The 14259-nt window shown below is 42.8% G+C and overlaps 1 protein-coding gene across 1 annotated transcript; it reads left to right on the top strand.

The window, feature by feature from the left end:
- The first annotated feature begins 9937 nt into the window (after positions 1 to 9937).
- Positions 9938 to 11457, top strand: LOC119730792 (putative deoxyribonuclease TATDN2). Its single transcript, XM_038203826.1, has one exon. The coding sequence runs from the start codon at positions 9938 to 9940 to the stop codon at positions 10904 to 10906; it is 969 nt and encodes a 322-aa protein (XP_038059754.1). The 3' UTR covers positions 10907 to 11457.
- The last annotated feature ends 2802 nt before the right edge of the window (positions 11458 to 14259 follow it).

Below are 14259 nucleotides of genomic sequence, written 5' to 3'. Positions count from 1 at the left end.
CCCTAAAAATTCAGAGGTAGAGATCGAAAGTGTGACCAATATAGCGCAGCTTGATTTTCTGCAGGGCCTAAGCCGGGCAATGTGGCCATCCGCATACGGTTGCATCGATATTGTAGGCACCGGGTACGTATATAACGTTCGCCGTTTTTCAACGAATTAATTTGTCATCCCTTTATTTTATATTTGACCCAAAATAAGCATTTTTATTTATGTTTGAATTCTTCTATCACACTCAACCGAAACAAAAACAAAGTCTCCCCTAATACTTTTGGGTACAACTAAAAAACTACTGAGCACCACTCGTTCAAATAACGACTACTTGGATATTTTTAGGCATCAAGCCGTACTCTTCATTTTGCGCCAAAAAGCATAACGTGTATAGGTAACGTATGGTAGTCGTTTAACGGGATCTACAAAAAATATAACTAAGATCTATTTGCAGGAAATCGCACACCCCATAATTAAATACCTTATTCAAATTTTATAATGATAAGCGGTATGTGTGTGAAACATTTTACATATATGTCAACTTAATTTGACTTTTTCAAAGAATGGCATTGAACTGGAAAGCAGATACCGATCTAAAACAACACTGTCTTGAAAATGTCAAAGGTAAATCATAAAAAATGGCACTTGCATCTTCTTGTTTTTCTGTACGCAATATTTTTGTCTCAGCTGAAGATACAGCTTGAGTTCCTAATGTAATATACCTACGATAAAAATTACGAGCATGTTGAGGGTTTCTAAAAATTATTGCAGCCCTGTAGAATCCCCATTATTACTCAGGAAACTTAAACATTGATGTCACCACCTCTTGAGCTGTTGCCCTATTAAATAAAATGCTGAACCATTCACATTACTGAGGGTGACTCAAGTTAATGGTAATATTTTCAACAAAGTAACCTGGGTGTTTAACCTGTCGTAGTAGATGTCCATCTAATTATTTGTGTCATGCTATTTTTAATAAAATGTTAATGTTAATTGAATCATTTTCTCTGACTTGTCTAGATGCACTAAACTACTTCACAAATGAATGGGCTTGCACTGGTATCTTAATTTTACAGATTTTGTTTAGCAATTTATAGAAGGAAATCGGCCCAGGAAATATAATCTTTACCATCCTCATTGATTTGGCAACACTGTTTTACAAACAAACCTACAAACAGCTAAGGCATAAGGGCCTACCGTATTAGGTTATATACATTAAGATTTGCAATGAAATAATAACAAAAGTCACCGTAACATGCATCAATTTAATCTTGCTGGTGAAACAGTAACCTATCAAAATATCGCCCTCTCTATTCACATAATTTGCAATATAACAATTGATTCAGTGCACAAATCAGCGGATTTTGCTGCTTAAATGTCCTTAACGATTTTTTTTTTTAGGGGGGGGGGGTTAAATATGCCTAGAAACATAACATTATTTAAGGCATTTTCCTTGAACTTCTGTCATGATTGCATGCCAAGGTAGTACTAATAGAAATTATGGCGGCCATTTTGAAAGCCATCTTGGTTTTGAATTCTCTTGGATACCCTCTGGATGATAATTTTATCAGATTTTTTCTGCCTTAAAACATATGTCCAAACACTTCATATGAATTTACAACTTGCCTTTTCAAAAAATGTATTTTCATGCAGTATTGAGATAAACAATCCTTGAAAATGCAGTTAAAGCTAGACATTCGTTGCAGGGAAAATTCAATGTAATGGTGTTTCCCCTATAAACTGTTTGCTAAGGTTTTGAAGATTCTATGATATGAGGTCCCTCACCGCCCGGTTCCCGGTTACAGGGCGGACCGAGCTCGCCCGGTTCTCGAACGGTCCCATTTCGGATCTCATTCCTAAGTTTGGATTGTAGATGTGTCACGTTCATGTTAATAATTCAAGCCAAATCGAAACTTTGCAGGAGAATGCAATACTGAAATAAAAAGACAAACATACAAATTTCAATGAATTTATTTTCGCTAGATTTCCCCTCCCCAACAATCAAATATTTTGCAAGCCGTCTAAACAGCATTGTTTGAGTGATTGGACATATCGGAATCAACGGCACCATCAGACCTCAACCAAGCTGATTTACTTAACGTAGACCACAGTCATATACTCAACATATTTCGGAATCAGTTTCTTGAACATGGAAAATAGGGCTGAAAACCTAATTAAAGAGGGGCTACAAATTTGCGGTCAAGCATACAAAAAAAAAACACATCAGATATCCAACATTAGTAATTTTTGCGTTATTTTAAGTTGTTTATGTAGACATTTTACATAAATAGTAGACATACGTATCACTTTTTTTTTACAGAAAGGAACCTTGTCTGGTGATACAAGGTCCAAACCGCACAGCTGCCATCGATCGGGCGACACAATCATCGCGAATACCACCTGGACGCCTTTCCAGATGGCGTTCGCGCAGTATTCGCGACGAGCCCTTGCCGATAAACGGTTAATTTTAATTTTCATCCAGATCTGAAATGAACAGTTTTACCACATTTTTAAACCTCGATCTTGATCTTTTTTTTTTATCTCAGGTGGCGTATCTAGTAAAACTGTAGCTATATCTGAATTAACCCTGGATAGTCTCATATTTAGACGGATTTACTTCATTAGTATCAGTGTATATAGGGGCTTCATACTGTAGTATATTACGCAATAAACCACTCAGGCGTGTCCGTGGCTGTGCGGTTCACCCACACAGACACGAGGGCAGTCTGGTACATAGCACACTTGAGTGACGACGTCATTTTGTCCTGTGTAGAAGACTCTGTCCTGTGCACGAGACTCTGTCCTGTGTACTGGACTCAACACGCCACCAGCTAGGTAAGCGTCGCTTGTGGCCAATACAACATTGGTGACGAGGATAAATTAATAATATTCTAGTGTTAAAGTTAGCCATTTAAGGCTTTCTTTCTGTGTCGCGTGTGTTTCAGAACACGCGACCAAAAAAAAAGAAAAAAAAGGGGGGTCGGTAATTTCTGCATCTGTTGGAAGTACCAATTGTAGTTGATATCTGTTGGGCATACTCATTATTTTGTTGTACGGTACCTTATTGTTGTATAAAAATACCTAAAACTGCTCACTGCTGCTTTGCGTGGTGCGTTTTTCCGCATTACCGGGACATTTACCGGGCAAAAATTCCGAACGTTCATTTACTGTTAATCTGGTCAAACTGCTGTGCGTCACTCCCAGCAGAAGGCGTTAACAGTAAAAGCGAGTGACTGTCCATAGACGGACATTGCTGAGCAGTTTTATTACTTATTGTAACGTAGATTTAATACATTTATAGCACATACTTTTAGCTGGGTAACCTATGATTCATCATGAGTATAAACATCAATAAGGCCAATGTTAAAGAACTCACTACCTTGCCAGGGATTGGGATCAAATTCGCACAAACCATAATATCATTAAGGGAAGAAAAAGGAGTCATAACCATAGACGACTTTCATGAGACTCCCACTTTGCAATCCAAACTAAACGAACTAGCTGACAAACAACTAATAGTCCTGAAATACGCCGATAACCTGCCTGACCAAAATGGCGAAAAGGGCCAAAGCAGCACAGATACAAATGAAACCACTAAAGCAATTAATATGCTAGCAAACCAAATGCAAATGTTCATGAAAGCAGTTGAAATTAACACAACAAAAACTATCAATGCCATTTAAGAACTCGGCCAGAAGATCGATGCCAAAGAATCCACAAATGTACTAGCTCCAGAGAATGAAAAGAAATTCATGGCTTCAAAGCACATTCAAGAAAGTACTGGGGACAATGTGATTGACGCAACCCTAAAAGTCATTGGGGAGAAAGCCCCACCATTACCACCCCACATTCTTGACCCCACTCAACTATTCGATCCTCAATGGAATAAGAAAAACAAAGGGAGTGGTGCCGAACAAAAACATGAGGCTGGGCAAGCGACTGCAGCTAAACCGATTAACCAAGCTGAACAAAAGCCGGCATTCGGTATCCCGGCCACGAGCATCCCAGGCGTTCAAACGCCTCTATAGACCAGTATGAATGGACAAAAGCCATTCAAATCCCCAGAACAAAAGCCTAAATGTCATCCCAGGCCAACTATCAAATACAAATATTGCGTCTGCCCCATTGACTCGTTATCCCCCAAACCGACAAATTCCCAAATTGGTACCGTATGATGGGACAGGGGATTTCCACGCCTTTGCCATGAAATTTGAAGTCATAGCAGAATGCTGCCAATGGGACGAAAATACCAAATTGTTACAGTTAGTCGGGGCCCTAACCGGTAAGGCATTGGATTGTTATGCATGGCAAGAACCTCAAACCATGCGCAACTATCAGCAAATTAAAGCCCAGCTAATGAAGATGTTTGGGAAAATACAAGACCCGATTGTACAGCGGGCGGAACTTGCCTCTGTCCGCCAACGAGAAGACGAATCCTTACTCGAATTCGGACAGCGTGTACGACAAATAACCATGCGGGCCTACCGCACGGCCAGTTCAGAAATATTTGAAATGATAGCCAGAGAGGCATTTTTAAGGGGGTGTGCCGATGTAGATGCTGCAGAACTAGCGGTTTACCGTGACCCCAGAACACTAAATGAGGCGATTCAGTTCACACAAACGGCGCAGCACAATCACAAATTACTTTCTCGATCCAGCAGACCGAGGGTTCGACACGTTTCGTTCAATGAACATGTCGATGCTAGACCCCCGGCTGTACAACAAGTCCAAGTTCGGCAAACTGGAACTGATCAGATTGACATATGTTTAGACTGGTCAGAAGTTAACCGAAATATGCGCGATTTGTTGTCCCATCTCAAGGGACTTGAATCAGTAACCGGAGAAGCAAAAACCACAGTTAATCGTGAGTACCTACTGCGTACCCCGCCGCGTACTCCACCGCGGCGTGGCCCGCTATATGGTGTGGCCCCCGGTTCTGTCCCGCCAAAACCAAGTTACTCACCCAACAGAGCCCAGCCGCCTTCGACATCTCCCTCTCGACAGCTTATTTGCTTCAAATGCAATCAACCAGGGCACTTTGCAAGGGAATGTCCCCGTAATGTTCCTCAATCTCCTACGCGCAATGTCACCTAAGCACTTAGGTCTCCCTCTCCTGCTCGCAAACATGAGGCTCTCCCTTTAAACGGTTAGAGACCGGTTGTGTGGGCCACCAATCGGTTAATAACGAATCCAATGGCCAACCAAAACAGTTACATCAGTCAAATTCATGCATACGTATACAGGAAACTTGCTCTCAGGTTACCCCTCCAGATAAGTTAAGTGAGATCAACTTTTCTACTAATCCTGGTATCAGCTTGGTCATTCCCGTCCAGGTGCAGGTGATCCATACACACGCCGTAGTCGATACAGCAGCACAAATTTCCCTGATCAACCAAAACTTGTGGGAACAAATTAAAAACCCTCCACAAATAACTGAAAGTGTGATTCTCCGAAACGCAGAGAAATCCAGTACTATGGTGGCTCAGAAAATACCAGACATGAAGCTAACACTAGGGGGCCAATCTTTCATTTGGAATTTATTCTTAGCACCGATCGAGGATGCATTCATTCTGGGGTTAGATTTCCTTAAGGCGAATGAAGGGAAAATAAATTTAGTTGATGATACAGTGACATTGAAGGACAAGCCGATCCAAGCACAAATGAGACAGAACAAAAGCGAGAGGTACTCCGTACATAACATAGTGCTCGATAGAAAAATCGTGGTGCCCCCTAATAGCGTCGTTAGAACTAAAGTTAAACTCCACGGAGATAGAGAAAAGACCTACCTCATCCATGGCCCAGAGCAGACCATAAGGAACTCCTTATTCCATACACACTTGTTTCACTAAAAGATACAGATCCAAATATCACAACAGTGCCAGTTCTGATGAGAAATGATGGTGACCGTTATGTACACTTGAAAAGGGGACACAAAGTGGGAAGGGCAGAGGAAGTGTATCCAGTCAGTTCTGACGACCGAGCCAACCAGTCAGTGGAGGACCAGACCCCGCACACAGCAGAGTCTATTCCTCCACTTAACATGGAGACCAGCAGTTGTTGGACTCCATGTGAAAGTCAAGTTAGACAGGTTAATGAACTCCCTCCCCATATTGTGGATCTCTGGAATAGATCTTGTGTACATCTCTCTCAAGATCAAGCCCGCACTTTAGCCTCTACATTAACAAAGTATGCTGACGTTTTCTCAAAAGGTGACATGGACCTCGGAAAATTGTCAGAAATAAAGCACCATATTCACACTAGTGATGCCCATCCTATCAAACAGAAAATGAGAAGAACGCCGTTAGGGTTTGAAGAAGAAGAAAAAGCACATTTAGAAACCCTTAGTGAAGCCGGAGTAATAACCCCATCTACCTCGGAATGGGCTTCCCCTCCTGTTCTAGTGAGGAAGAAGGACGGCAAAGTTCGTTATTGCATAGACTACAGGGCATTAAACCAAGTCACTGTCAAAGACGCCTTCCCATTGCCAAATATCGATGAATGTTTAGATGTCTTGGGAGAAAATGAGTTCTTTAGTACGCTGGATATGTGTAGTGGCAATTATCAAATAGAACTAGCAGAAGAGGATAGACATAAAACTGCTTTCGTAACCAAGTATGGCTTGTTTGAATACCAACGCATGCCGTTTGGGTTATGCAATGCGCCCGCCACATTCCAGCGTGCTATGACTCTAATCCTTAGAGGGCTTACCTGTACAGAAACCCTAGCCTACCTAGACGATATCATCATTCTAGGCAAGAATTTTGCAGGCTCAATGGGAAATCTTATCACGGTATTAGAAAGGTTCCGTAAACATAACCTAAAACTAAAGGCGAAGAAATGCCACTTGTTTCAACGGGAAGTACTATTCCTAGGGAAGTTGGTCAGCAATCGTGGAATCACCCCTAACCCAGAAAGCATATCTGCTGTTCAGGATTGGCCTACACCAAATTCTTCTAAAGAGGTACAAAGATTCCTAGGTCTTGTAAATTACCACAGGTCGCATATCAAACACTTGGCTGAATTGGCGCAACCGTTGTACGAACTGACTAAACATCACACAGTATTTGTTTGGATGGAAGAACACCAACGAGCTTTTAACCAATTGAAATCTGCTCTAACCACAGCCCCAGCCCTCTCATTCCCACGAAACAACGGAGAAACATTCGTCTTAGACACAGACGCGTCAAATACTGCGATAGGAGCGGAGCTTATTCAAATGCAAGACGGTAAGGAAAAAGTAATCTGTTACGCCAGCTACACACTCACTCCCGCGCAGCGCAAGTACTGTACGACACGTAAAGAACTCCTAGCCCTTGTCCGGTTCACACGGCAGTTCCGCCATTATCTGCTTGGTAGAAGATTTTTTGTTCGAACAGACCACAGTAGTCTAGCCTGGTTAATGAACTTCAAACACCTATCGGGAATGCTTGCGAGGTGGATTGAGGAACTTAGTCAGTATGACATGGTTGTCACTCACCGAAAAGGACTGAAACATACAAACGCTGACGCACTATCGCGTATACCAACTGACATTCCGTTTTGTAACTGCTATACAGCAGGTACTGATATCGGAAACCTTCCCTGTGGCGGTTGCAAGTTTTGCACACGTGTCCACTCCCAGTGGGAACGTTTCGAAGACGACGTAGACGATGTTCTACCACTCGCGGTCCGCCAGACAAATACCGCGAATACGACTGACCATTTTATTGAAGTAGACAGCAAAGGATCTACCTGTGACGACCGGCACTCGCCGGACGTCGAGGAATCCACATTGTTTACAAAGTACACTCGTGCCCAGTTAAGATCGGCTCAAATGGAAGACAAAGACTTAAAATATCCGATACAATGGATTGAAAATTCACTTGTTCCTGAGCAGAACGAACTTCAAATCTGCTCCCCCACTGTCAAATACTTGTGGTGTAACTTACCACTCCTTCGGGTAGAAAATGGAGTCCTGTACTATAAGTGGGACGAAGCCCCCTCTTCCAGATTACTTTTTGTGGTCCCTTCAAAGCTCAGACAAGAAGTGATGAGCCTGTGCCATGAAAATAAGCTAGCTGGCCATCCCGGAATGAATAGGACGTTGCAAAAAGTCAGACAATCCGCTTTCTGGCATGGCATGACAGGTGATATTTCACGCTTCGTAAAATCTTGTACAGAATGCAACATGTACAAAAAAACATCTAGAAAAGCTAAAGCCCCGATGTCCCTGTACCATGCAGGAGCACCACTCGAGCGTATTCACCTTGACATTTTAGGTCCATTCACACCATCACAAGCCGGTAATAAATACATCCTGATGCTTGTCTGCCAGTTTACAAAATGGATTGAGGCATATCCCCTCCCAGATCAAAAGGCGGAAAGAATAGCCAAAGCTGTGGTGGACAATTTCATATCACGGTTTGGTTGTCCCCTCCAAATTCATACCGACCAAGGCACCAATTTCGCCAGTTCTCTTTTCCAAGCCGTTTGTGACTTGTTAGATATAGCTAGAACACGCACAACACCGTACCACCCTAGCTCTAATGGTCAAGTGGAAAGATATAATCGCACCATACTACAAATGATAAGATGCTATCTGAAGGGAGACCATACAAAATGGGATGAAGACCTCCCCATCCTCACTGGCGCTATCCGCGCCCTCCCAGACCGTACAACAGGTCTCACTCCAAATCTGATGATGTTGGGGAGGGAGGTGAGACAACCCCTTGACCTGGTCTTTAATACTAAAGACAATAACAATAAAAGCAACCAACCGCACGAATACGTAACAGAACTTGGAGAAAGGTTGAGCACAGCCCACAGCCTGGCAAGGAAAACAATCAGGGGTTCCCAACAATATCAAAAGAAGTACTATGATTATTCAAAGAACCAAAGCACTTATGGGGAAGGAGATGTGGTATACAAGTTAAACAAGACTCACAAAACTGGTCAATCAAGTAAACTTCAGTCAATTTGGCAGGGTCCTTTCCTCGTTACGGAGGTGCTTTCCCCCTTGTTGTACCGCATAAAAGGTAAAAAGGCAAGCACAGTGGTACATCATGACCTTATAAAAAGGTGCGAGGACAGGGAAATACCATTTTGGCTGCGGAGACAACGCAGTAAGTTTCTAAGTAGCGAAGCACCAGTTGAAAAGGAAGATCAACCACTTGATATAGAGATTGATTCGTTGTTCCAACCTGACCCAGATTGCCAGGTCGGTAAGACTGTCTCCACACGGAGCGGGAGACTCATCAAAACCCCACCCTCCCTAGGTGACTACCACTTGTATTAAACAATTCTGACTCTTTTAGCACACACACTCATATAGACTCTGTTAACCGGCATTAGCTGGGGAACGAACATATAGAACATGATTACTTAAAAATGTTTTTCATCAGCAGACTTCTATCAAAAGAGGAATAATGGAGGAGGCAGATTTTGTACCAGATTATACAGAGACCAGCGACGAAGAGCAACAGCTACCCCCTCTAGAACCAATCGAACCACCTCTATTGTCGCCAGAATTACAGGAACACCCTCTAGCGTCCCCTATACCACCGAACATGCCGCAGAGCGAGTCGGGAAGCGACATACCTGCATTGAAAGGGGAGTCCTCACCATCTCTGGAACTACCAGGGACTCTGGCAAACAAGAAGATGAAGAAGAAACAAGAGTGTCCTCAACCTGAGTGCGCCCATTACACCCACAAGCTTAAGAGACATGTCATCAGACAACACATCTGCGACCGCAACTGGTGGTTTCTATACCCATTGGTGGCGTGCTGGGAGTGCCGGCATTGGGAGATTGCTGCTCATGTACAACACCAGATCGTCACCTTCCGGAGCTAGTGAGTCTGGTAAACACATTCCTTCAGTTCATTTGTAACCAAGTGGGGCTGGGGGGCTCCAGTGAGTTGCTGGATTTCGTCGCTCTGCATCAGTTGGGCGACGAATATTCAACATACACCATGGATGAATCTCGCGTGTGGGACGCGCACGATGATTACGTAGGCTTGGCTACAAAACCGGAACGCAATCTACAACGTCCCACACGCGTCTCCTCTGTGTTCCACTGGAGGACCCTACAACGCCTCCTGCTCTGGAATTCCTCTTGGCCTGCCACCACGGGGTTTGTCGACGCACATTGCCACCTTGACAGGTTGTTCAACGCCACCGGACACACCGGGTGCCTAGTCGATTTCTTTTGTCGCTCTGGTATCGAAACGCACGACTTCACAGGCTGTATAGCAGTTTTCTGTGATGAGGCCACCCTGCGTGACTCTGAGAGAGTCAAGGAGCTTGTTTCCGACGAAAACGTATTCGGTGCCGTGCGATTCCACCCCAAAAACGCCCAAAATTTCACCCAAGACGCCGAAGCTGTCATTCGTTGTCTCCTAAAACATCCAAAAATCTGTGCCTTGAGTGAGATAGGGTTAGATTATGCAAGAGGACATGACCGGCATACGAAGGCTCAGCAGTCGGTCTTTCGGCGGCTGTTGGGAGTTTCTGTTGAGCTTAAGGTGCCGGTCGTGATCCATTGTCGTGATGCTGAGGAGGACTGTTTCAAGATCGCTCTCGAGTCACTTCCCAGGTATCATCATATACACCTCCATTGCTACATGCGAAACTGGGAAGGGGCCCGGAAGTGGTGTGATGCTTTCCCGAATCTGTGTGTGGGGCTTACAAATGCTGTCACCTGGGGGAACCCTGGCCCGAGGAGTGTGGCTCAGCACATTCCTCTGGACAGGCTGCTCCTCGAGACTGACGCCCCATACTTTCCTCCTAGAACCCAGGAAACGGTCCACTTCAGCGTCCCGACGATGGCCCAATTTGTGGCGGAGGAGGTGGCGCATATCAGAGACATCCCCAAGCAGGAGGTGTTTTCTCACACTCTGAAGAACACTGAATGGGTATATGGAGTGAAATTCCGAACATAACTGAATCAGCCATCTGAAGACTACTCATCCACTGTTCGCTGGACCAGGATGACCGCTGGAACCTTATGCTGGACCCTAATGCCCATCGGACCTTGAAGCTCGCTCACAGGATTAATTGATTGCGAGAAATCCCAGACCGATATGATTTATATCTACATGTATATGGTAAACAAGAATGACTGTAGGATGTTGTTCCCGACCACAGTAAACTTGTCATGAAGTAATGTCATGTTCTAATGATTGTATTTAACAATAGAAGTGATTTTTTTTTAATGCCAGTCGCTGTATAAAAGGTTTCGTACTGCAACATCTGTCCAAAAAAAGAACAAAAGAAAAAAAAAGATGGACATTTGTTTATACATAAACTATAGAAATATGTTTATGGAGTGTTTATTCTTCATTTTTCTGTCTTCTTTATTTATTGAATAGTTATAGGTAAGAAGGAAAAGTTATATGGAGGTATGTTATACAGAAAGTATAGAAATATGTTTATGGAGTGCTTATTCTTGTTTTTTGTTTTTTCTTCTATTTTGTTTTTCTCTCTCTCTATATATATATTTTATTTTATTGTTATTTGAAAGACAGAAAAGTTGTATTTTAACCAAAAAGCGAGAAAAAAAGAGAAGATAATCGCTACAGTGAAATGTTAAACAACAACAGAAAATAGTATGTTGAGGAGGTGTGTAGTATTATTGTAGGAGCCATGTGGAAAGAAAAAAATGTGATAAGGAAGAGAATAACATATTCGGGTAAAAAAAAACAAAAATAAAATAAATTAAAAAAATATGACGGGGAGGAGTGTAGTATATTACGCAATAAACCACTCAGGCGTGTCCGTGGCTGTGCGGTTCACCCACACAGACACGAGGGCAGTCTGGTACATAGCACACTTGAGTGACGACGTCATTTTGTCCTGTGTAGAAGACTCTGTCCTGTGCACGAGACTCTGTCCTGTGTACTGGACTCAACACGCCACCAGCTAGGTAAGCGTCGCTTGTGGCCAATACAACAATACACTTGGTATCGTGGAATTGTTCATATTATGCGGCATTTGGGATTGCAGACCAGTAAATAAAACTCCATAGACCCCAATGGTAAATGCTCCCATTTCAGAAATTCGGGAAAACAAATACTCACAGTTCTCCTTGGTATTCGAGACACACATCAAATTAAAGCTTATTTCATCATCTTCTTTTCAATTTTCTGGGGGTCAACTCATGACTTTTAGGAGAAATTTCCATCTGATGATCGCTCTTGAAAATAGTCCTGAAGCCCATCGCCATTTTGAAAAACGATGCCTACACTCCATTTCAAAATAGAGGCTAGAGCACTTTAAAGGCCCTAATTTTATCCAAATTGAACGGAACTACAAGCTCACAGTCCTGGCCCACAGCATGTTCATGGCCCACAGCTTGTTCAAATACTGAAAATTTGGAGGGCATGTAAATCGTGATATGGCCGACGTAGGCACTTTTGGACCAATTTACTGGTCTACAACCTTGAAGTGTGATGATGGTTACGTACTTTGTATCGACGCGTTGTCAGCCCTCCTCCTAACGAGTCCCGAATCGTTTAGAGACTGGTCTCAACCACCGTTGACCGATCCTTCAACAAATCTGAACGTTCGTTTGTTGATTGCCCTCGTAATCCGAATCACCGACAGTTTGTGGGTTGTCTAAAACAAAAGAACGTGAGTAAATCATCCAACAGGATGTGGCTGGACTCATTATTCTGTTGGTTAAAACGTGACAGGTGACTTGTCATGCACGCACGGTATACGCTTAGGCTCATGTATTATTCGGGATTTCCACCCGTGCATTGCGTCGATCTGTTCAACTGGGCGTGGATTAAACCGTTCACCATTGGCTGAAACATGCCATGTGACTTTCTGTTGTCATGGTACTGACACATAGGCCTATGCGTAATCCGGATTGCCCCTTTTTGGGCTGTAAGGCCTATTTATTCGCCACGGATTCATCACAACTTCTGTAGAAAAAATCGTTCATTATTAGTATATCGTAAATCGTTTTGCTTTTTTGCTTCAATTACAAAATTGGGTTTGATGATGCAGATGGAAACGGTTTAGAATGTTTTAAAAACAAACACAGTTCCTTTTTACTGTCATCTATTATGTGAGCCAGGCAAGAATTAAAACTTAAAGAAATTGTACTCTTAGAGTTTGGAATTCGTTGGGAACGTTTGTAAAAAAGTTCTCTATTTTCTGTTATCGAAGTTTGTGGAGGGGCTAGTAGGGTGTACTTAACCCTAAAGGGGCCGGGTTATTTTGATCATCTATCAGCGGGGAGGGGGGTGGGGAGCGGATTCCCCCCCCCTAAGATCTCGGCCATCGAGTGACGAAACATTTTGAAACTCGGTACATGCATAGAGCAACTCTTCATAAACATGCCCAAGAAATGTCATGACCAAAGGTAAAATGGTTTGGAATTAAGGCTAATTAAATATTCATATGTATGAATGGCAATTCTGGTCTGTGTACACGACGTAATGTGGGAAAATGCAGTTTTCCCGGGCTGAAAAAAATTTCGATGCGCGACAACCCCTCGTCTGATTTTTATGTTTTTGGTGTAAAAAGATGTGCAAAGCTCGAGGCTAAAAAGTTGCGAAACAAAAAAAATTAAATGCTATCGCCGAAAAAAAGTCGGGGAGGAGGTATGGATTCCGCCCCGCCCTTTTAGGGTAAAAAAAAGTCGAATCTCAATAGAAATAAAAATATAACACACCCACACACTTTTTTATTTTTCCAGTTGAACTTTATTTCAAAAACAAGAAAGAAATTATACAAATAAAACAATTTCAGCTGGAAATAAATTTACAACAAATTTACATGTATACAAAGAAAACACAGTAATTTCAAACATAGGTTCTCTAGTGTGACCACCTTGAACCTGTAGCGTGATGTTTGTCGCAAAGACCCAAAAACCTGAAAGTCATGCATCATAGGCCCCTCCCCAACACGCCCTTAACATTCAGAGGTAGAGATTGAAAGTGTGACCGATAAAGCGCAGCTTGTTTTTCCGCAGGGCCTAGGCCGGGCAATGTGGCCATCCGCTTACGGTGGCATCGATTTTGTAGGCACCGGGTACGTATATAACGTTCGCCGTTTTTCAACGAATTAATTTGTCATCCCTTTATTTTATTTTTGACCCAAGATAAGCATTTTTATTTATGTTTGTATTCTTCTACCACACTCAACCGAAGCAAAAAGAAAGTCTCCACTTATACTTTTTGGTATAACTAAAAAACTACTGAGCACCGCTCGTTCAAATCGCGACTACTTGGATATTTTAGGCATCAAGCCGTACTCTTCATGTTGCGTCAAAAAGGATAACGTG

This window comes from Patiria miniata, unplaced genomic scaffold (genome assembly GCF_015706575.1).
Source record: "Patiria miniata isolate m_02_andy unplaced genomic scaffold, ASM1570657v1 HiC_scaffold_1, whole genome shotgun sequence".
Taxonomy (NCBI): domain Eukaryota; kingdom Metazoa; phylum Echinodermata; class Asteroidea; order Valvatida; family Asterinidae; genus Patiria; species Patiria miniata.
The sequence above is the reverse complement of the archived record's forward strand: the minus strand, read 5'-3'. Positions and strand labels throughout refer to the sequence as shown.